General features: G+C 48.6%; 1 protein-coding gene across 29 annotated transcripts in view; it reads left to right on the forward strand.

Moving 5' to 3' along the window:
* The window catches only part of KCNMA1 (potassium calcium-activated channel subfamily M alpha 1), a 744082-nt gene that overhangs the window by 116418 nt on the left and 603370 nt on the right, over positions 1 to 24294 (forward strand). Inside the window, exon 2 of one of the 29 annotated variants that reach the window (XM_088020044.1) lies at positions 20029 to 20083. The exons of the other annotated variants lie outside the window; for them this stretch is intronic. Within the exon in view, the coding sequence (XP_087876170.1) occupies positions 20029 to 20083 (55 nt within the window). The remainder of the gene's footprint in view (positions 1 to 20028; positions 20084 to 24294) is intronic. 29 annotated transcript variants of the gene reach the window in all.

Genomic DNA, 24294 nt, shown 5'->3' on the forward strand with positions numbered 1-24294 from the left:
CCGGAGGTGGGTGAAGAGGTAGAAGGTCTGAAGGCCTCTGGAAACCTCAGAGGCTGAGCATGGAGAGCCCACGGGTACAGAAGGCAGGAACATGACTAGGCCTCCTCTTCTCTGCCCTCACTCCCCAGCTTCCCTATCACTCAGGCTGCTCACTGAGCCAGGTCCTCAGTGAGTCTTGAGAGAAAGAAAGAAGGTATGCTTGATAGGGTCAGGGTCTAATTGGATCGTGTGATTCCTTCCCCACACCCCATAACACTGGGTTCCCTTTAGCCTCTGGGATTCACATGTGGTCATTTCCAGAAAGTGGCAAGCCTCGGGGGTGGGCTGGGAGGAGGCATTTGGAATTTGCCTCTTGAGTCTTTACCGAAGTGGGGAGTCATGTTCTGTTCTCTCACCTCTGGTCCAGTCTCTGAGGAGACTGAGCTCACACCACCTGGGCAAGCTGCTTTCATGGGGCCACACGTGGATTAGGATCAGATGACCACCTGGGGAATGTGCCAGCTGGACAGCCAGGACACAGAGTGATTTGCTTCCCTTTGCCAGTACTTTCCAAGGTCTGGTGTTTGCCTGCAGCTTCTGGCGAGGCCTGGCCTCCCTCTGAGGGCAGATCAGCATATACTTGGGCTCTGAAGTCTGCAAGGTGGCTCCGCCAGGCCCTCTGGACCTTGAGCAAGGCCTGATGCCCCAGGGCGGGCCAGGGGAAGAAGCCATAGCCTCCCAGCCACTGATGTTTGTGGGGAGGCTCCGGGCCCAGGTGCCAGGCGGGTAAATTGATTTTTCAGCCTGCGGAACTTCTAAAGATAGGCTTGGGTGGTGCTCTGTTGGCACTGGGAGTGATGGGCCATCTGTGAATCACAGGCCTGCCCGCCGTGGGAGTGAGAAAGACCCAGATGCAGGAGGGGAGTAGGGCCAGGGCAAGGAGGGTGACTCAGCTCAGGCCACCCTCGAGGAGGGGCTTTTGCTGCCTGGCTCTGGGAGGACTGCAGCTGCCTGTCATTGATGTGGGTCCTATGGCTGGTTGGAGCAGATAAAGCACGAATAGAGTAGATGAATTGTCAGTGCGGTTTGTGCTTCTCTGGCCTGCAAGCCTCACAGAGTTAAGAAAATGGGTTGCTTGGTTTATTTCTTAAATCACCACTTGGAGCCCCTCCATATTCACCCTGAATTGCCCATCCCATCCCCTCCTCTACCCTGTTTTCTTTGAATTATTTGGCTGGCTCTTTTGCGTCCTTGTGACGCTCTCCTACGTTTATGTAGCACAAACCACAATGATGGAGCTCCTTCTAGGCACTGGACAAGGGCTGGGGGAGCAGAAGTGACCAGGGCAGGCACAGTGCTTGCGCTCAGGGAGGCAGCAAAGTTGTTGCTGTCATCTAAGAAGACAACAGTGTGAGATGCTCCTGAAGGTTTCTTTGTGATGGGGAGGAAGGCCTCTCCGAGGAGGAGACGTTTCACCTGAGAGGAAGCTAACTGGGTAGAAATTTGGGGGAAGAGCATTCCAGGCAGTGGGAATGGCTAGTGTGCATCCCCTGAGGTAGGAATAAGGTGGCTCGTTTCCAAAATAGCAGAAAAGCCACTCTGAACAGAGTTTGGGGCAGGGAGGGTAAAGTGCTATGGCAGGAGGTTGGCAGGGGCCATTTCTTGTAGGGTGTGGTGGGCAATGGTGTAAAGTCTGGATTTCCTTCTCAGTGTGATGGAGCACTATCAGAGGGCTTTCAGAAGCCATGCATGTGGGGTGCTGGACATTTTTAAAAGCTTGATTTTGCAGCAGTGAGGCCAGGAAGTGAGGGCAGGAGTAGAAGCAGAAGGGCCTGTTAGGAGGGCTACTGCATTTTTGCTGGTGAGATTTAAGGGTGTAACCATGGCTGGGACTCTAAGGCTTAGATCAGATATACTGCCTCAAGCCTTAGAGCAGCCCCGTTAGAGACAGAGGAAGAAACAGAGGTTCAAAGGGTACCAATGACTTGTCCCATGGCCAGCAAGCTACAGGGCTAACAGTTGCAACCAGAGCCCCAAGTTTAAGGACTTGCACACTCTCTTCACCTCAGCCGTGGTGTCTGAGGAGGCTGCCTGCCTCCCTCTCACATGGCGTGATGCTGGGATGTGAGGTGAGGGTAGCCAGCCCCTGTGGGTCCTTGTATCTGTTCGCTCTGGCTGCCATAACAAATGCCCCGGACCGGGGGGCTTAAACAACAGGCATTTAGTGTCCCACAGTTCTGGAGGCTGGACAGCTGAGATCAGGGTGTCGGCAGGGTTGGTTCCTTCTGAAGCCTCTCTCCCTGGCTTGTAGCTGGCCGCCTTATCCCGGCGTTGTCTTATGGTGTTCCCTCTGGACCTGGCTGTATCCTAATCTCTTCTTCGGAGGGCCCCAGTCATATTGGTGTCTCACGACCTCATTTTAACTTAATCACCTCTTTAAAGACCCTGTCACCACATACGGTCACCTTCTGAGGTACTGGGGGTTAGGACTTCAATATATGAATTTTGCAGAGGATGCAATTCAGCCCCTCCCAGCCTGTTTGCTTGGCCTGGAATTTATGCGCGGTGCTGCTCTCCTTGAACACTTTTGGGACCCACACTTGGTTTGTCTCCAGGACAATGACCAGTGGTGGCAGATATTTGCAGTGGCCGTGTGCAAGAGTCCAGCCCCAGTGCCGCAAGCGCGGGAGGACCCATGGGGTCCACAAAGAGAACAAGTGCACTCTGTGCAAGGTGGTAGGTGGGAGAAGGGGGGACAACAACATCTGCCCTAGCCACTGACTTTACGGTGTCACCTGACAGCACACAGACGCTGAGTTACTTCCTAGATCAGGTGGTTAAATAACAAAGGAATTGAAAAGAACAGCCAGTATTCACTGAGCACTTACTAGGTGCCAGGCACTCTTGCTAGTATCCTGCATGCTGGGATGCAGGCTTGCAGCATCACAGAAATTCTGTGAACCAGAAGATGAAGCTACATGTTAGAAAGTTTTAGTAACTTGTCTGTGCTTATTTCCAGGTGGTTGTGGAGCCGGGATTTGCAGATGTGCTCTTTCTGATTCCAAAGTCTGATTATCTAACTAATAGGACATGTTTCCTCTGAGAACTTGTCCCAGAAGAGAATGGATGTTTCAAGTTCTGAGTTAGACTTGATTTCTTTGGTGTTGCCGGAAGTGCAGCTGACCCTTGAGCAGCATGAAGGTTGAGATGCCAATTCCACTGCAGCCAAAAATCCACGTATAACTTTTGGCTTCCCCAAAACTTAGTACTAATAGCCTACTGTTGACCGGAAGGCTTACTGATAACATGAACAGTTGATTAACACGGTTGATTAATAGTCGATTTTGTATGTTATATGTATTTTTTTGGGGGGGGAAATTACTTTATTTTCACTAACCTCTTTTTAAAAATTTTTTTAAATTTTATTTTATTATGTTAATCACCACACATCATATCCTTAGTTTTTGATGTAGTGTTCTATGATTCATTGTTTGTGTATAACACCCAGTGCTCCATGCAGAACGTGCCCTCTTTAATACCCATCACTGGGCTAACCCATCCCCCCACACCCTCCCCTCTAGAACCCTCAGTTTGTTTCTCAGAGTCCATAGTCTCTCATGGTTCGTCTCCCGCTCTGATTCCCCCCCTTCATTTCTCCCTTCCTACTAACTTCTTTTTTTTTTTAACATATAATGTATTATTTGTACTGTATTCTTACCATTAAGTAAACTAGGGAAAAGAAAATGTTATTAAGAAAATCATAAGGAAGAGAAAAATACGTTTACAGTACTCTACTATAGAAAAATCTGCGTATAAGTGGATCCATGCAGTTCAAACCCATGTTGTTCAAGGGTCAACTATATACAGATTTCATCTGTGTCCTGTGTTAAACTTGTAGGCGGGGAGTTTTTTTTACTGTCTACCTCAGTGTTTGTAAAGGTGGGGTCCCTGGATCAGCAGCATCACCTGAGGATTTGTTAGAGATGCAGGTCCTACCTTGGATCTCCTCAGTCAGAAACAGGTTGATACTGGTTTGGCCCTTTCTGGTTTAACAAGCACTCCAGGTTCTCATGCTTGCTAAATTTTAATTCTAACATACTCAGAGGCATTTGCATTGGGAAATCCAAGGCTGGATGTCCTTGAGAAGACAGGTTTCAAGGCTGTACATGGGATGAGGGACAAAGCAGCATCTCTCAGAGTCAGTTCCACGGGACGCTATCAGGTGTTTTGCCAAAAAGGTATCGGTGGTCAGTAGGTTTCTTTATTGCAGACCTTTAAAATGATGATTATTCTTTCACTCTTTTTAGAGATAGCTATGTTTGTATTTCCCAAACTTATTTGACTGTTAAATCCCTTTTGTGGGGAGCAAATAACGGGACTAGTGTTTGTGAAACACTGTACTCCATAGGGGCTTCTAGGGGAGATACAAATGATCAAATTGGGATCTTCACAATGATGAGTTTTAATCAATTAAGTTGTGTTTACTAATAGGTATGCTGTGTTCGTTCCTGTGGCAGAAGCTGTGAGCAATTCCAGAAATGAGTAGGGATCATTACTGATCAAACACCTACTTTATGGCAGGCACAGTGCAAGACCTTACAACCATAAGGAGTTGATACCATTAGTCCCAGTTAGCAGATGAAAAATGGAGGCACAGAAAGGCGAAATTGCTGGGCTTACAGTGGGTAGGTGGTGGAACTGGGATCATATTCCAGGACTCTGTGAGCCCCATATCTCTTCTTTCTATTTCTTTCTCACCTCATGGAGCTTGGGGAGGGAGACAGGGGGCACTCATGGAACAGAGGACCAGACCTGTGTGTTGCACCGGGAGATGGTACCGTGCTGTGCTAAGGGCAGGAGGAAGGTGTGAGCCTTTCCCCAGCTCAGTTTAAAAAAACAACGTTATTTTTCTGATTATAAATGTAACACATGCTCCTGGTAGGAAATTCTGAAAATACATAAATGTATACCCATTAAAATGGCTATTAGCCAAAATCCAGAAAATAACAAGTGTGGGGGGATGCAGAGAAATTGGAACCTTTGTGCATATTTGGTGGGAATGTAAAACGGTGCAGCTGCTGTGGAAAACAGTATGGCAGTTGCTCGAGAAATTACCCAAAAAATTACCACACAATCCTGCCCTTTTACTATCGGATATATACCAAAAAGAAATGAAAACAAAGACTTGAACAGATATTTGTACACCCATATTCATAGCAGCATTATTCACAATAGCCAAAAGTGGCCACTGACAGAGAATGGATAAACATACACTGGAATATTATTCAGCTTTTGAGTGAGTGGGGGGAGGGGCAGAGGGGGAGGGAGAGAATTTCAAGCAGACTCTGTGCTGAATGTGGAACCCGACGCGCGGCTTGATATCACGACCCTGAGATCATGACCTGAGCTGAAACCAAGAGTCAGACGCTTAACCAACTGAGCCATCTAGGTGCCCCTATTACTCAGCTTTTTTTTAAATAAAGATTTTATTTATTTATTTGACAGAGACAGCGAGAGAGGGAACACAAGCAGAGGGAGTGGGAGAGGGAGAAACAGGCTTCCCACGGAGCAGGGAGCCCGACATGGGGCTCGATCCCAGGACCCTGGGATCATGACCTGAGCCGAAGGCAGCTGCTTAACCGACTGAGACCCTCAGGCGCCCCTGTTATTCAGCTTTTAAAAGGAGGGAAATTCTGACACACACTACAACATGGATGAACTTTGACAATGTTATGCTCCTCGAAAGAAGCCAGTTACAAAATACTGTATTATGGTTCTACTTTTATGAGAGCCCCTAGAGTATTCACATTCAGAGAGACAGAAAGGAGAAGCGTGGCTGCCAGGGGTGGCATGGGGAGATTTGGGGAGGTGTGGGGAGACTGTTTAATGGGTGCAGGGTATCAGTTTAGGGAGATGAAAAAGTGCTTGAGACAGAAAGTGATGATAGTTGCACAATAATTTGAATAGACTTAGTTATGCCACAGAACCGTACACTTAAACATCATTACAATGGTAAATTTCATTTTATGTGTATCTGACTGCAATTTTTAGAAAGTATAAAAATGAAAGCAACTGTTCCATCTCAGAGATGATGTCAATGCTGTCATTGCTGTCAATATTTGGATATATTGCATATCAGTCTTTTCTCTGTGCATTTACATGCACATATAGATCTTTTCCAATTTTGTCAATAATTTGTTGAAAATGCTCTTTTAAAAAAGATTATTTATTTGAGAGAGAGAGAGCAAGGAAGCAAGTGAGGGGAGGGGCAGAGAGAAAGAAGAAGAATCTCAAGCAGACTCCTCACTGAGCATGTAGCTGATCCGGGGCTTGACCTCATAAACCTGAGATCATGACCTGAGCTGAAACCAAGAGTCAGACACTTAACTGACCAAGCCATCCAGGCGCCCTAAAGAGGATGCAGAGGGAGAAAGAGAAAGCCTGGTCCCTTCAGATCCCAGAGCTCGGTCTCCGCCTGTGCATTTTTTTTTTTTTCCAGGCAGTTAGTGGGCGCGTGGTTAGCAAGCCAGGACAGGGCTGATTAGTGCTCTGGCCAGCCAGGGGTTCGGAGCCCGCCTGCGGGAAAGGACAGCCAGTTCAGGGATAATCCCTTGTTATTGGCACTCAGGTTCCAGTCTGGAGATTTTTATCAGGATGATTGCCAGTCCAGCTCTGGGCTGGGGCAGCGCCGGTTGTCTGCTGAGCTGCTCGGGCGGGGTTCACTGAGCTCCGTGATTCGGCCCTCAGACCTCATTTCAGGGGGAAATATTCGAGAGTCTCTGTGTTGCTTTTCTCCAGTATACGCTGATAGAACATTTTAAGGTGTGAGGAAACAGTGCCTACTTTCTAACAGACTTTCTTCTCTTCAACGGGGAGTGAAACTAGGTTGCGAGGATATATACTCCCCTGTAGTCTTCCATAAAGCCATTTACCTTTGGAATGAAAAAAATTAATTTTGAGGCTGCAACGCATTTTGTTTTTAAAAATTATTTTTTTGTGGATTGTAGAAACAAATGTTTGCTTGCTTGCTTTAGCCCATTTGGGAAATAGTGTGGTGCTCTTTATCCTGAGCGGGCAGAATAAACACGGGTCTGGAATGAATGGCCTGTTCCTCTGGAGTTAAGCTCTGTTGGCGGGAGGGGCTGAGAGCTCTGAGCCTGGGACTCAGCTTCAGACAAAAGACTGTCTCCTTCTCTCTTTCTGGCTCCCTCTCCCCTTTTCTCTCTCTCCGCATTTAAAAGCTTTCCCTCCGTTTCTGTCTGTCTGTCTGTCTCTCTCACACATGTGTGCACTCTACTTGGGAATAGCAATTCTGTGTCCTTGGTTTCTTCCTGTGTAGGAAGCCCTGACAGGGTGCCCTGAAGATTCTTTCTGATTTTGGGCTGTTCTTGAAAGGACAGGTTTCCTGGCTCTCACCATACCCAGAGGAGTGGGGCTCCCTTGAGCTGTACCTCTTGGGTGTGGAGAGGATTAAGAGGAAACAGGATGAGGCATGGGCCTGATGGTGAGGGTCTGACCAAGGAGGCTCACTGTCAATGGTTTCAGAACTTTCAGAAGGAAGTCTAATTAGCTCTACACATGAGCCAGTGGGGTTAAATTCACCAAAGAGGGATGGGGGAGCCATGCTGCCATTCTCTAAGAGGAGAGAGTGTGTGTCTTTCAACAGGGACCGTGGTTTCCAGGACCGGCTTTTCCTGCCCCTTTTCTAGTCTGTTGCCAGATGCTAACGATTCTCCCTGTCATTGCTTGCATGCATTCCTCCTCTCCATTGCTACTGCCTCTTGCCCAGTTCAGGCTTCCTTTGCTGCTTGCTTGGACCACTGCAGTAGTCTTCCAGCTGGCCGTACGACTCTCATTTCTGATTAGTTATACATCTGACTGTCCAGTTAAATGTTCTAGATGTTAGCCGATTATTTCACTTTCCTCACCAAATACTCTTTCATGGCTTCTGATTAGCCAAAGGAAAACAAAAGCCCAAATATGTTTTTCTTGGCGTTCAGAGATCTCCATATTTCCTCCTTGTCTTCCCTCCCCTTTATGTCTCTGGGTGCCAGCCCACCAAACTACTCCCTCTCCCTGCCTCATGTGGTAGTTCATTTTATCCTTTCTGCTTCCTGGTCTGTGTACTCTTATGTCCCGTTAATTCTTCATAGCCTGGGGCCAAAACCTCCTCCTCCAGGATGCTCCAAACTAGAAGTAATCTCTCTCTCTCTCCTCTACCCAGCACCTTCCTCCCCCCATACCCTGTCTTAAAGCACTAAATGTTTGTGCATTCTGTTAGGGTTTCTTGACTATTAGTCTTGTCTCCTCGGTCTTTGCAAAACTCTGATTCACGGCCGAGTGCGTTGTCTGGCTGCAGCGCCTTGCACATTACACATGGCAAATATGCAGCAGTGTTTGTTGAAGAAAATGAACAAATGACCCAAGGTGTTCAGTGGTGTTCAAACCTGCCCTGTTTGCCCTCCCCTCACTTGCACTGGTTCCTGCTGGTGAGCAACTTGCAGCCCAGGTACCTAACCCTAACCACTTTGTTTGTTTCCAGGCACGTAGCAAGGGGGCGGCAGGTTAGTGATTCATGAGTAGGTAGAGAAGGTGATTGCCTTGAGAGTTGCCGACTCAGCCACCAGCTGCTAACCTGGGGCTCCTCTGAGCGATGAATCAATGAGTGGATGGTGTGAATGAACAGATGGTCACAATTCCCAGGGGACCTAGGTATCCTGGATCCATGCTTCTCCCAGCTTTCTAAGTACAGCCCAGGGCCTCATGGGGAGTGCTGGAAGCTTCTGTCTAAACATGGCCTGCTTTCCTGGAGAGCCAGTTCTTTTTGAAGGTTTGGGAATAAATATTCTTTAATATTCAACCACAGTTATCACGGGAGAAATGCAAATATGCATACATTTTAAAAGATAAAACATAACACTTTCAAGAAGCTTCCTGCCTGCTGAAGGCTTGCCTGGGGTTCCCACCCAGGCTCCCCTTGCTAGGTGGGAGGTTGGTGTTCACTCTTCTCACCTTCAGGGGCTGCGATGGAAAAGTCTGCAAGGATCTGGGCCAGTTCTTTACCCCCTCCCTGCCCCACCTGGTTGCTAGTTTCCCATCACTGCCTCCCCCACCCCATGGCTGATCTTAAGCAAGGTATAGACTGTTACTTGGAAATTGCACAGAGCTGGGTTCAAATCCTTCCAACTGTATAGACACTGTATCCGGAGGGTGATGGGGGAAGAGACACTCCCACTCTGTCTTTCCAGAGGGGAGACATGAATGCTGGAAACATGATAAGACTGAAAAGGACACGTGGAATAAATTATGTAGCTGGTGACATAGAAGCCCACGGGGATCAGTGTGAGAAACACACTCTTTCAGGCAGGAGTATAACCCAAACAAGGAATAATTGGGAGCACTTCAGCTGACGATGCTCCTCAGTTGTATCCCGTTGTGGAGTGCCCCTCCAATGCCACACCAGCACCCGGTGTTCCTGCCCCTCCCTGCAACCTCCGCCCCCCTGTCGCCCTTCATCATGATGAACATGGTCTAGCTATGTGACCTTGGGCAAGTCACATGTCCACTCCCTCAGTGCCTGACTTGTTAAGTGAGTAAACACTTGGTCCAGAAGGTTGTTGTGATGACAACTCATGTAAGATGCCTAACAAAAGATTTTTGGGTTTGGTACCTTGTGACCAAAATGGCAAGGATCCCGCTCTGCCCTAGAGAATCCGTCAGCATCTTTGCAGTCGAACCTAGCAATGTGACCAATATGGCAAGGACCCCTGCTCTGCCCTAGAGAATCCGTCAGCATCTTTGCTCCCTTAGGTTTCTAGAGAAGTGGTTTAAAGAATGCCAGCCGCATGCAGGCGGGGACTTGATTGATTTGCCTCTGTCTCTCCACCCGCTGGAAGGGTGCCTGGGGTTTCGTAGGACCAGTATTGGATAGCCAGATGCAGGAGGTAGATCCGTTTAACATCTGAGGGCAGACAGGCACCAGAGGATGTGCTCAGAATCTCTGAGAAAGTTAGTTGCTAAAATATTGTGAATTTAATGACCTCTTCAATTGGAAATAAAGCTACCAGGCTTTTCTGGATCTTTCCATAGGAGCCTAGCACTAAACCCTGGGTCACATGGAATGCCCCGACTGGGTGGCATATAGATGTGACTGGGATATAAGTGAAGCGACCTTTCTCTCCAAGTCACTGATGCTAGGAGAGAGGTCAGTATACTCTCTCTTTAAGGGATTAAACTGATTTTCCAAGCCTTGGAAGAGAGGGAGGAAAAACCTCAATGTGTATTAAAACAGTGTTTGGGGGGGATCAAGAAATCAGTCTATGGGAAGGCTGCCATGATTCTTCTCCAGGTAGATTGCTTTACCTGAGCCAGTAATTAGTCTTTGTCATGAGGTCATCAACTATTTACTAGTGAATCATTGTTACCCTCCCTTGTATATTGCCTTTGATGTGTTTTGCTCCTATGAGTTGGATGTACTTCTCCAACAGACTTCACACCCCTAGATATGATGTGTCTTTTGTGCCTTTTTATAAACTATATATTCATTGCTTCAAAAAAAAGGAGACATAGATTCCTAAGATGAAGAGGTGATAGTGTCACCTTTGAACTGTTCTTTGTATACTTCCCTGGGATTCTTGAGATGGCTAGGTTGGTTTTTGTTTGGAAGATGGATTTTATTATTACATTTTTAAACCAAGAAGTCTGTTACCACCCCACTCTCCATCTCTGACCTAGAGGGATTAGAGCTGAGGTATCTGCAATATTGTACCCCAAAAGGGTCTGATTTGTCTACATTTCTTTGATAGTGTTGCCAAGTGGTCTTGGACAAATCAAACTAAATTGAAAAGTATGTATTATACACTGATGCTATTTATCATCCTTATCATTATCATTTTTATTATAGCTACTTCTATTTGGTGCTTGGAACTTTACTCATGTAATCTCATTTACTTCTCACAACAACCTAGGAGGAAGGTATTACTGCCATTTCCAGGTGGGACACCTGAAGCTTAGAGGGTTCAAGTGGCTTGCCCACAGGGTGGACAAGGGGTAGAGGTAACATTTGACTTTGGCAAGGTGAGAGTTCAGGCTCTGCCTCAGACAGACCTGGTCCTTCTCTCGATGTCCATGGGGTATGAGAAACGTAGGGGTGGTGCTCGCTCCTTCCAGATCAGACACAGCTGGGAGTCTGAGGACCAGCCGGGCGGCATACAATAAACCTGAGATCTGATTCCTCCAGGGGTAAGACGAGGTTCGGAGGGAGGACTTCCTGGAGGAGAGTGCTCTGTGAGGGCCTCAAGTGTGGAAGCTTTGGGGCAGGTGGGAGGAGGGGCAGGCATTTAGGGTGAAAGAAGTAACCTGAGAAAGTATTCAGAGGCAGTTGGCTCAACCTGTTCTGGCCTCAGTTTCCCCATCTTCCTGGGCATGTTTAACTATGAATGAAGTGATACACGACGCAAAGCGCCTTCGAAGAGAGGCATTTCTGGTGGCAGGAGCACAGTTATTGGTATCAAGGAGAAACTTCTCTTTTTGTGACTGTTTTTCTCTTCCCAGTAACTGTAGCTGTTGTGTTTCGGGGCAACCTGATGTAGTAGAAAGAAGCTTCTTTTGGCGCCCTCAGCTGTCCTCAGTGTGTTTGAGTCCTCTGTGTTACGTTCTTCTGCTGTGGGACTTCGGGGCTGCCGCAAGCCTCTCTGTGCCTCACGAGTCTCACCTGGCAGAGGAGGGCTTACGCTGGTTGATTTCCTTGGGCACTTGTAGCTCGAAAATGCCTGAGCATATGATCTAATTGTGATGACACACAGTCAGCAACAGTGAAATTACTGCCATTTCTCAAATTTGAATTACATCTTTATGAGTGGAGACATTGTCTCCTGCCTCCTGGGACGTGTTCATTTCACTAGGACGCACCTGACTCTGGTCTGCCTAGGGATAGAGAGAATTTGCTGTGTGGCCTGAGGCCTCTGCCTGTCCTGCTCCCTCCCGCTCTGGGTAGCAGTGCCTGTTTGGTACTTGAGGGCAGTGTCCTGGGACATGTCTGGGGCTCCTTTATGCGCAGAGGCTAGGGCCCAGGGTCTGGGTCTGCCTCTGCCTCTGCCCAGGTGTGCAGGCTCTCCAGGGGGAGGACGAGTGGGGCTGGGAGGCAGGAAAGGAGGGCGATGTGGGGGTGGGGTGGGGGAAGAGGCCCTGGAATGACAAGCTCAGTGAGTCACTCAGCGTCTGCTCCAGCTGGAGAGAGTCAGGGAGGGGTTTAGGGCATTGCCTCATGCGGCAGGGTAGGAACCAACCACGAGAAGGCATCAATTCAATGTCAGGGGGTGGCAGTCCTCCCTGGGCACAGGCACGGAGGAGTGGGCATGAAAGGTTCTCCGAACCTGGGGGGGGGTGGCGCAGAAGAGCAGTGTGGTCCCAGGGCGCCCCCCCCCCCCCCCCGCCCCGCTGTGCATCCCTGAATCAGAGTGAGAGCCCTCAGTGAGTGCTTCCCCCCCAGGCACTGTGAGCGCCTTACAGAAGTGATCTCATTGTCTCTCACAGCCATACCCAGAGGGAGACATTCTTCTTCTTTTTCTTCTCCTCAGATTGTGGATGATTAATCTGAGGCACAGAGAGGTTAAGCATCTTGTCTGAAGTCACCCAGCAATGACTAACTGGGGCCTGGGGAGCCTATTGGCTTAATCACTGCATCATGATTCTCAGCGTGGAACTGCATCAGAACCACCTGCTGGGCTGGGCTCTGCCCCATAGTTTCTGATTCTGGTTGGGTCTAGGATGAGTCTGAGAATGTGCATTTCTGTCGTGTTCCCCAGTGATGCTGATGGAGTGGGGAGAGAGGGGCCGGGGACCACACTGTTCTCTCTTCTCATCTTTCCCATCCCAGGCTCCTCCCCTTTGAAACAGGAAGGATGGAGTCTACCACCCTGAGTGTTGTTCTTCCAGTTACTCATAGTTGTGTTTAGTTTGGGCCAATTTAATTTATGAAAGAGCAATAACAGTTTGATAAACTCTCCTATTGCTACTATGTTTCTGTCCCTTGTCTCTTTTTATTTTTGGAAAAGTTGCTGTTGGGGCACCTGGTTAGCTCAGCCAGTGGAGCATGAGACTAGATCTCAGAGTCATGAGTTCAAGCCCTACATTGGGCATAGAGCTTACTTGAAAAAAAATAGAAAATTTGCTGCTGCATGTTTTGATGCTTTCTTACTTAGTGCATAATCCTTGACTTTTAGACACCCATTTTGGATTATATTCCTTATCCACACAAAACCTCTTGAGTTGCCTGATGTTTTTTGTCTTGAATTTCTTTTGATCTGGATACCAGTGCCTCCAACCTGGCATCATCCCTTTTGTGTGTGTGTGTGTGTGTGTGTGTGTGTGTGTGTGTGTGTGTGGTATATATGTATTTTTTATTCTAAAAGCTAATATGTTTTGACCATTCTGGCTTTCTTCCCATTTTTTTTTTTTCTGTTTCTTAGCAGTCTCCTTTGTCTTGCTGTGATGCACAATTTTTAAATTTAATTTTATACTTTTCTTTGGTACAAGGTTAGTTCTTTTTTTTTTTTTAAAGATTTTATTTATTTATTCATGAGAGAGAGAGAGGCAGAGGGAGAAGCAGGCTCCCGCGGAGCAGGGAGCTCGATGCGGGACTCGATCTGAGGACCCTGGGATCGTGACCTGAGCCGAAGGCAGATGCTTAACCATCTGAGCCACCCAGGCGCCTGGTACAAGATTAGTTCTATCTTTGTTGCTTCTCAGGTATTTAAAAATATTTTTATTTTTGGGTGGCTCAGTTGGTTGAGCATCCGACTCTTGGTTTCGGCTCAGGTCATGATCTCAAGGTTGTGAGATTGAGGGCAGCGTTGGGCTCTGTGCTCAGCATGAAGTCCATTTGAGATTCTCTCTCCCTCCCTCTCTGCCCCTCCCCCCAGCTCATGTTCTCTGTCTCTCTAAAATAAATAAATAAATAGAAAATCTTTAAAAATATTCTTCAATCATCTTTTGCTAATGGTTAATGTAAAGAATGAAACAGCAGCTCTTGACTCTCTACCGTGTATGGTAAGTAACAGTAAGTTTTCCCTCTTTTTATTCCTCTGCTCCTATCATATTACATTCATATTTTTATTGTATATTCTGATATTTTAAGTCTGCTGTGTTACTGCATTTTATTTGTTTTTACATTTTATCTTCTCTTTAAGGAAGCTTAATTTTTATCTTGTTTTGTGATATATCACAATTATAACAACTGAGACCTAATGAATCTTCTTGTTCATTGCCAGATCTTTATTACCATGGGCATTCCCTATTATTGAAGATTTTACTTTGATTAATGTCTTTCTTGGAAATGTGAGAAGCTTAACACCTATATAAGCTTTCTGAAATATTTTTTCTGATTCATTGCACCTTGTTTCTTCTAATGTGGAGGACAACTTAACCTTGTTGCTGAGTTTTGCAGGGTTGTAACCCACTACCAGCCTGAGTTTTCTTCCTTTCCTAGGTCGTTCACCATCTTCTGTTGGGAAGCTTACACCTCTTCACCATGAAATGAATAAATACATACGTAGACCCCTGGTCATCAGTCAGCCTTTTTTTTTTAATTGTTATGTTAATCACCATACATTACATCCTTAGTTTTTGATGTAGGGTTCCGTGATTCATTGTTTGTGCATAACACCCAGTGCTCCATGCAGAATGTGCCCTCTTTAATAGCCATCACCAGGCTAACCCACCCTCCCACCCCCCTCCCCTCTAGAACCCTCAGTTTGTTTTTCAGAGTCCATCGTCTCTCATGGGTCGTCTCCCCCTCCGACTTACTCCCCTTCATTCTTCCCCTCCTGCTATCTTCTTCTTTTTCTTTTTTCTTAACATATCTTGCATTATTTGTTTCAGAAGTACAGATCTGTGATTCAACAGTCTTGCACAATTCACAGCGCTCACCATAGCACGTACCCTCCCCAATGTCTATCACCCAGCCACCCCATCCCTCCCACCCCCTATCATTCCAGCAACCCTCAGTTTGTTTCCTGAGATTAAGAATTCCTCATATCAGTGAGGTCATATGATACATGTCTTTCTCTGATTGACTTATTTCACTCAGCATAACACCCTCCAGGTCCATCCACATCGTTGCAAATGGCAAGATCTCATTCCTTTTGATGGCTGCATAATATTCCATTGTATACATATACCACATCTTCTTTATCCATTCATCTATCGATGGACATCTTGGCTCTTTCCACAGTTTGGCTATTGTGGACATTGCTGCTATAAACATTGGGGTGCATGTACCCCTTCGGATCCTTACATTTGTATCTTTGTGGTAAATACCCAGTAGTGCAATTGCTGGATCGTAGGGTAGCTCTATTTTCAACTGTTTGAGGAACCTCCATACTGTTTTCCAGAGTGGTTGCACCAGCTTGCATTCCCACCAACAGTGTAGGAGGGTTCCCCTTTCTCCGCATCCCCGCCAACATCTGTCGTTTCCTGACTTGTTAATTTTAGCCATTCTGATCAGTCAACCTTTTGATCTTCAGACCCAGATCTGTCTTCAGTGTTGGAAAGTTTTCTTGCATTTTCATAAATTTTCAGTTGAGTTTATTCTGAATTGACTACCTGTCCTTTTTAGCTGTCATCTTTTATATAACCTGCGGTCTTAGATGTCATAGTATTTCTGCTTATGTCTTTCTTCCTCTTTATTTTGGGAGTGCTATCTATCTATCTATCTATCTATTTATTTATTTTTAAGATTTAATTTATTTGCAAGCAAAGGAGAGAGAGCATGAGCAGGGTGAGGGGCAGAGGGAGAAGCAAACTCCCCACTGAGCAAGGCACCCGATGCGGGACTTGATCCTGGGACCCCGGGATCATCACCTGAGCCAAAGGCAGATGCTCAACTGACTGAGCCACCCAGGCACCCCTTGGGAGTGCTTTTTAAATTTGTCCTTCACAACACATCTTGTTTCAGAGATGAGTTCTCTCGACTTTTATTGCAGACATGGAATAGATGGTTCCTCGGTGCTTCAGTTATCCTCAGAGTTATCTTTCACTGAGTGCTCACTGTGCTTTAGGCACTGTGCCAAGCATTTTGTGTGCATGACCTCGAATGAGCCTTAGAACAAGGCTTTAGAGGCCTGTGCTTTGAGTGTCTTCACTGCAGATTGGGATCCAGGTGCTCAGAGAGATGGAGCCCTGCTCAGCCTCCCCAGGTAGCGAGTGCTGGGGCCAGAGTTCACAGCAGGGCCTGTGCCTGTGCCCTTGGCCTGGATGATAGACCGCCTTTCCAACCAGTGATTCTTTTCAAATTTCTTCTTCACTTTGAGTGCTACGTTCTCTGCTTTCTGTGTTTGAGAGTGCCTCTGCAGGTCTGGTGGGAGGTTTTTTATTGTTTTCCACCTGTGAACGCGGGCATGTTTGCCTGTCAATAGGGAGGGTCCTTTCTCCCGGTCCCGGTGTTGTCAACTGCACTGCTGATAGAATGTTCCTCCTGGCTCTTACAGCAGGGCCGTGGTTGATGAAATGATGTCTTGCATGACCCAGAGAACTGTAAGGCAGGGCAAGTGAGCTCCCACCATGAGGATTTCCAGAAGGGAAACTTAATCCGCATGATATTTCTTCCCTGAGTTTAGTGAACCTGTTGCACCAGGAGCCAACTGTTTGCATCTGGCTGGCCGTTTGACCTAGCCGCCATGCCAGGTACAGACTGTGCCTGGACTTGTCCTTCTTCCTGGGGTTGCCACCTGCCACATCAGGGACAAGGCCCTGACCCAGCCAGTTTTCTTTTTGGTGTACCTGCCATGTGATTCCTGGGGCTTCCTGGGGCTGCTGCTGACACACACTGCTGTCATTCCTTAGTGACAAGAGGGAGCCAGGTGTGCTCAGCCTTTCTGCCCCATGCGGGGCCCCCTGTCCCGTTCTGTCATCCTGATCCTGGCAGCTCTGCTGTGCAGCTCCTCAGTGACCTCCACTCCTTGTGGCACGATCTTGCTGCCACTTCTCCCAAAGCAAGCCTGCCCGGGGGGCTGCACTGCCTTCTCCCCTTTCCTCATCATATTTTGTTCAGATGTTCTTTTCGGTTGCTGGCACTGGGGTGGCACCTTTTCCTCGCTTCCTCAGCTGTTGTAGGTTTCCCAGGCTTGCTGCACTTGGTTGGTTGTGTCCACAGGACTCTGGGCAGAAGGTGTTGCAAGCCTGGCCTCACGTCGCCGTGGTGACCTGTACGTGGACGCTTCCCTCTGAAGCCAGTGGCAGGGTTCTTCTCTCTGTACTGTGCGTGCTCCTGAGGGTGGGGATGGGGGTAAGGCATGATTTCTTTCTGATTTCTCACCTGCTGCTTGCACCTCCCACTTTCTCCACTTACCCCCCCCCCCCCTCAGACCTCTAGCAGAAGACTGGCGGGGCCTCTGGATTTCATGCTGAGTTGGATGAGCCATCATGGCGTCCAGCTTGATGACTCTGTGGCATTGGTCCTAGTGGCCTAGGTCAGGCTGAACTAAGCTCTCTCTTAGGAGATCAAGAGACTTTATAATAAAGAATGGATCCTCAGGCTGGGCACTCAGGTTTTAGAAGACTGTCTGGGGGTCTGGGCATAATAATGTGGCACTGATTCGTTGTCAGAGGTGAGAGAAGCAGTGTCAGGAATAGACTGAGGGTGTGAGCTCGCTCACCCTCAACCAGCGTGGACTTGGTATATGACTTCCCAGTCTGTCTGTGTCTGGTGCTAGGCACAGTCCTATCCTCGAGGCTTACTTGATGGATAGTCATTAAGGTACTTGACACTCCAGACGCATCAAATGTGATATGCAAACAGCCTTCACTCCCAGGCTAACCATGATGATCTCTCCCCATTGGACTTTGAGTATTCATAAGTGACAATTGATAATAAAGCATGCTCTGCTTCAGAAAATTCATTAAGGGACGTTGCAGGGTTTTTCCAATGAGAACGACGACAGATCAGTGTTTGATTCCCCAGGCAAGTTTGAGGTTTGCTCTCAGAGATGTTGCTCGCTGCTACGCGTTGGCCTCTGCAACGCATCAGTATCCTCTTGGGGGTTACTGATGTTTTCATTTGCTTTGCCAGTGGAGTAGATGGTGATGACCTAGTGAGAAAGACTTCCAGAGACTGGCAGCCTTCTGTGAGAAGCCTCAAGGAGCAAGGCAGAGGCCGCTCGGGGGCCGAGACGTCCATCTCCAGTCTGAGGGCTTCCTCTTCCCCTCTGTGCAGGGTCGGGCTCCTTCGCTCCTGGGCCCACCCCTTGGCCTGGGGCCACAGCACCGCTGCCTGTGTCCACATGTACCAGCCCCTGAGAGGTGGCAGCCTCCACTTGGCCTCCAAGGGTGCTTCCTTGCCAATGTCTCAGGAGAACATTCCAGGAGTGATGTTTGGGGAATTTGCTTTTTCTCCTTTCACGAACAAGAAAATGGCCTGAGAAGTCAAGGAAGCTCAGCTGATGTTCTCAGTGGTGCTTATCATCAGGGTGCAGAAGGTAGTGGGGGGTGGGGACACATTCTGTCCTCTAGTCAGGGCAGCTCCTGGGGCTGTAGAGCAGGATGGGGGTGGGGCATGATAGAGGTGGGACTTGATGGTAGGGTTCAAGGTCGGGCGGCCAGCAAGGAGTCCATCTCAGTGGATGGAGGCATGAGGCCAGAAAGGCCGGGGCTGGGCTGGAGCCAGGAAGTCCTTTTAGACATCTAGCCTGCTTCTCAGGACTCTGCTCCAGTACATTAGTGGCAAGGCTGCCCGCGGGTAGGACTGTGCCTAGCACCAGTGGCAAGCCTTTCCAACTTGGCTTTTTGAAAATAAAAACAAAAACAAACAAAAAAAACCACCTGTTTTTCCTTTGGGGAACCCAAGTCTTATAGGTTGAATTATGTCCCCTGAAAAGATACTGAAGTACCAACCCCATGTCCCTGTGAATGTGACTTATTTGGAATTAGGGTCCTGCAGATGATCAAATTGAGATGAAGTCACTGGGGTGGGCTCTACTCCAGGATGACTGGTGTCCTTATCAAAAGGGGAAATGTGAACACAGACAGGCACACAGGGAGGATGCCGTGTGAAGATGAAGGCAGAAAGTTGGGGCAGTGCTTCTATATGCTAAGGAACACCCATGACTGCCAGCAAAGCATCCAAAGCTAATGGGAAGGCACGGAATGGTCTCTCACAGCTCTTAGAAACACCTGACCCTGTTGATACCCTGATCTCATACTTCTGGCCCCCAGAACTGTGAGATGATATGTTTCTGTGGTTTAAGCCCCCCAGTTTGTGATACTTTGTTACAGCAGCCCTTGGCAAATGAGTATGCCACGTTTTCCAGATCCCATTTTCCCACTTTCTGGAAAACCACTCCCACTGATGTCAAAGGATTGTGTATGTGACCATCTGACCTTGGGGAGTTCCCCAGTGGTAAGCAGGAGTTGCTCTCTGACCTGCAGAGAATCTGGGGAGCTCTGATGGGTAGAGGTGGCCAGTTCACAGCCTGCCTCTGGGTCTTTCTTCCCCATTTCTTCCCCCACAGACCTGCCTGACCAGATCCCACTGAAACCGCTGTGGGGTCAGGTGGCAGGTGAAGCTGCCCCTGCTGGGGGATGTGTGTGCTGAGTACAACCAGGCAGCTGGGCTGCACTCCTGCACGCCCCACTGAGGGATTCCCCCGGCCCCTATCCTGCCCTCAGCCCTAATGAAGACGAGGACCTTGTCCCTGAGTTGCTCACGGTCGGCTTGGTCTGACGCACAGACTAAGCAGAAGCCACCTTTTAAAGTCAAGTGCAGTGTTGTGAGTTTCTGTGGCATTCAGAGTCCTTGGCCGTGATAATCCCATTCCCCTGAGTGGCATGGTCAGTTGTATATTTATCCCTCGGCCAGTGCTCATTGTCTTTGGAATATTGAGTCCACCCCCTTTGTAGTACTTACGAGCCCCTGGAGGGCAAAGACCTCTCCCTGTCTCATTTACCTTGCACACTGGAAGCCAACATTTGCCTAGGGCTTGTCTTTTGTGCACAACCCCCCTCCATTCAGCAGGTCTGTGTGGGGTGTTTTATCAGTTCATCCTCATTGGGCAGGGGAAGAAAACAGGACTCCAGGGTAGAGTGATTGGCTCAGTGTTACACAAGCAGAGCTAGACCAGTGGTTCCCTGCACATAATAGGTCCATAGGAAGTGAGATAACTTGATAAGCACCGTATCAGAGTTCTCTGTTTGATGGTGCAACCAGTGTTCCACAGGGGCCAATCTGGCGTCCTCAGCTAAGACAGTGAGCCATCTGGGACAGGGATAACCTCTTTGCTGCAGCCCCCGGGCTCCCAGCCCCAGCTTGGGCACGCATTCCCCTCCTGTGCTGATTGATGAGCGTGGTGTTAAATGTGTGGCCTTTTGCAGGCAACTCTAGGAGGGCGATGAGCTTTATAAATCTGCCTGGTGCCTAAAATTGAACCACACACATAATTAACTCACACGGACTTGCTCAGTCAGGCTTGCATTCTCTCTGCCATCCTGTCTGCAGCTCACGCTTGATGCCTTATGATTCTGGACTTCTCCAGCACACAGTGGCATGTCCGGCTTGTCCCGGATTCCTGACCTTTGGGCCTTGGGTCCCCACGGGCAGCTTACTGCTATCCAAACACCAGGCCCTGGCTCTCAGTGAGGCTTCATCAAGTGTTCTGCTGCTTTTCCTCTGCTTTCGAAGCACCCTGCCTGCCAGGGGGTGGGTGGCAAAGGGGGTGAGAAGCCAGGGCACCCTGGGATGGGGAAGGGCTCCTGATCTGCGACCAGGGGGCCCGTTTAGAAAGACTTGACAGAAATCTGGAGTAGTTATTGAGTACATTTAAAGGGCCTGACCCAGGGCCGGGAACTTTGGAGAATGTGAAGACACATCACTATTTCCAGAGACTAGACAAGCAGCAGAGGATTCTAGTTAAAACTCAAGATTTGTATTCAACTACCAGTTGAAATCCCCAGTTACCAGCTTTGACCTTAGGCAAATGATTTCATTTTTCTCAATTTAATTTCTATGTATACTTTCACGGGGTTTTCTTGAGCATTAGCATAGCTCACGGCACATTGTAGGTACCCAGTAAATATTAGCTTAACACCCTGGGCCCTCTGCCCCCACTGTAGTGACAGGAGCTGACCCGTAGACAGTGCCTGCTGTGTACCGGGCACCTTGGGAGGGGCTTTACAAGGGTTAGCACGTGCCATCTTCCCAGGAACCTGGGGAAGACTGAGTGCACAGACTGGTTGCAAGGAACGGTCTAAAGTTCAAGGCGTAGAGCTGGGATTTGGTGTGAGCAGTCCGGCCCCTGATCTGTGCCTTGAATCTCCATGCTACATGGCCTTGCTTGGACCCACCTATGAGATCTTGGACAACTTCCCTGTACCTCAATTTCCTCATCTTTGAAGTTGGAACAATGAAGATACCAGCTAGGACCCTTAGGAGAATCCCTTGAGCTTTGTGAAGGGCTTAGCGGGATGCCTGGCCCATCGTAAACACTCCGTCAGTGGTGGCAGCTCCTTGATGGGGAACGCTGTGCACAGGTGACCAAATCTGCAAGCTATTCGAGGCAGGATGCCAACAGGGCTGTACGGCTCTTTTATGATAGGTGTTTAGAGTGTGGAGCTCAGCATGGGCTGATTAGGAGAGATGGGGAGGGGGTGCTCCAAGTGAGGAGGGTAGTCTGGGCCATGGGAGGATCTGGGAAATCAGGGAGTGAGGAGGCTGGGCACCAGAAGGGTTTGGGAAGTTGGGGGCTTTAGGTGTGGGGTTTGACCTGTGGGCTCTGGGGAGACCCTGAGGGATGGCAGGCTCTTGGGGATCACAGCATAGTCTTTTGGCCTCTTAGCAGCTTGGCTGTTACAGACGGGAGGGACTTCTCATTCATTCGAATCCAGCCGCCTGTCCCTGGTGAACAGAGCAGTAGTCACAAAGGAGGGGACCCAGCTGGGCATACAGGATGCCTGCCCACTCCTTCCATCTGCTATCCCAAGGGGCTAGCCCTAGACCCTGGACACATCCAAGGCCCCGAGTTTACTGCCTTTCAGCTGCTGTTTGTGTCGCTAATGCCTGTCCCACAAGGGGTATTAAAAATAACCCAGTGGCTAATAGCATTTCTCAAAATAACTGCTTGCAAAGTGCCTTGCTGGAGCGAATGGCTACTAAAATTAGATTCCCCGGAGTGTGTGTGTGTGTGTGTGTGTGTGTGTGTGTGTGTGTGTGTGCGCGTGCGCGTGCGCGCGCGTCTATGTGTGCATGTACGTGATTTTTAGACTCATTTCCCCAGGGTGAGGCCCACGGTTTGTGCCCTTTTGTTCTGTGGCTCCTTCTGTTGTCACTGGGTGTCCCAGAGCCATGGTTACCAGCTCATCCCTGCAATGCCCAGTTCCACTCCCCCAGTCCTTGGCAAATTGGGGCGGCTACTGCCCTACATTGCCCAGTTGTGCTGCCCCAAAGAGCAGGATTTTGAAGAATCTTGGGGGGGGTGGGGTGGCCTCATTGTAGCAGTGGCCTCATTCCATGGTGTGCCAGGTAATAATAGCACACCGTGGGGGGGAATCTCGCTCAGCCTGCTGTCCAAGGGGGAAACTGGGCCACGGAAGAGTGAGGCAGCCCCACTCAAGGTGCCCTAGTAACTGAGGGCATGGACACATGATTGGCCAAGCCCTCGTTCCAGGCCACGGCTCCAGAATTCTTCAGTGGTCTTCTGTGCCAGTCCTTTGGGCCACCAGGCAACCAGGTCACTCAAGCCCAATCAGTTCTCCGTTCACTCATAACACAGAAGGGAATGTGGGGATCCTTAGAGCAAGTTACAAAAATAAAGTGACTCAGCACTGGACGGGAGAGGGATTTTGGATGCAGGACAGACAGAACCTGAGAGCCAGAGGTTGGTTTTCCCTTAGGTAATGACCTGCCTGGAAAGAGGTGGGCCCCAGTGTCCCCATCTTTGACATGGAGACCCATTCAGAAATTCATGAGCAAGCATTTCTTGAGCGCCTCCTATGGGGCTGGCTCTGTGGCAAGCGCAGGAGTTACTGTGAGAAGTGCAAGGTAAAGGCAAGGTCAGGACCCATAAGCCAGTGGCAGCCCCCCAGGGCCTGGTGTTCTGTGTGGCCCAAGGGGAGAACTGCGTTTTCTATACATTGGCTGCACCCCCATGCCCACTGGCCTTGTACTGCCTCTAGAGATTTGGGTTCTGGAGGGGAAAGCCTGTGAAGTTTTTTTTTTTACCTGGAATGGTGGCCCATGAAGAAGTGCATTTCCCATTCCCCGTGGAAGCTGCTTGTGGTGGAAGGTTTCTCTAGTGGAAAGATCATAGGCTCTGAAGTCACGTGGACTCTGTGACTGCAGGCAGATTGCTTCCCCTCTCTGAACCCGCTTCTTCAGCTGCTAAATGTAAATCAGCATAGCAACGACATCTAAGGGCTGTTGTGGGGATTAAATGACATAATCGATCCAAAGGGCCTAGTGGGGTCCTGGTGTGTGGTAGGAGCCTCCACACATTATAGAGATCAGTAGCAGTAGTTAGAATAGTATTAAACTAGTAAACTGTGTTTGCCTGAGAAGTTCCAGTCAAGGTGAGGGTAATTTTTGAGTATTATTAAGTCACTGCTATCTGTATGGCTATCAAAAAGCTGGAGTCATTTACTGGAAACCAGTTAGGCCAGTTCCTAATGCTAGAGTCAGGGTTGAGGTGGGGATACATTTTGAAGAGTTCACATGTAATCACACCTTAGTAAGTCACATCCTATGGTACATTGATATGGGCGCTGGGTGTTTAACAAGAATCTTTTCTGCAAACCCACACGTAAAGTTGGCAGGACCCTAGACATGAGAACATGCTATCTTCTAACCCAGTGATTCTCGACCAGTCATGGCTTGGCCCTCCCATGGGATGTCTGGCACAACTGGGGTGGGACATATTCTATAGTGCACGCGATGCCCCCCAAAACAAAGAACTGTCTGGACCAGAGCAGTCAGGGTTGAGAAGCCCTGCCCTAATCTAAAGATGAGGGAACTGAGAGCCCTGGTGGGGGACAGTGACTTGCTAAGGTCACCCAGCTCATTTGAGCCAGAGCTGGGACCCAGCACTGAGCTGGTTGACCAGAGGCCAGGCCTTTTCCTAATGTACCTTGGTGCCTTCATCTTGTTGTTCAAGCAAATCATCAACTTTAATCTCATTGCTGAGCTCTTACTCTGCACTCAATCACTTTCAAGGCACTTTGTCTTGTCCTCTCCTGAGTTCCACTTTGGGGGAGCCAGGTTTTCCTATTCCAGGCTTGCTAATATAGAAGGCTTGCTCAGTTTAGCAGATAAAAATAGAGGATGCCCAGTTACAT

This window comes from Eumetopias jubatus, unplaced genomic scaffold (assembly GCF_037043125.1).
Source record: "Eumetopias jubatus isolate StellerSeaLion01/CBP00866 unplaced genomic scaffold, mEumJub1_p1.0 scaffold_17, whole genome shotgun sequence".
In the NCBI taxonomy this organism is placed as follows: domain Eukaryota; kingdom Metazoa; phylum Chordata; class Mammalia; order Carnivora; family Otariidae; genus Eumetopias; species Eumetopias jubatus.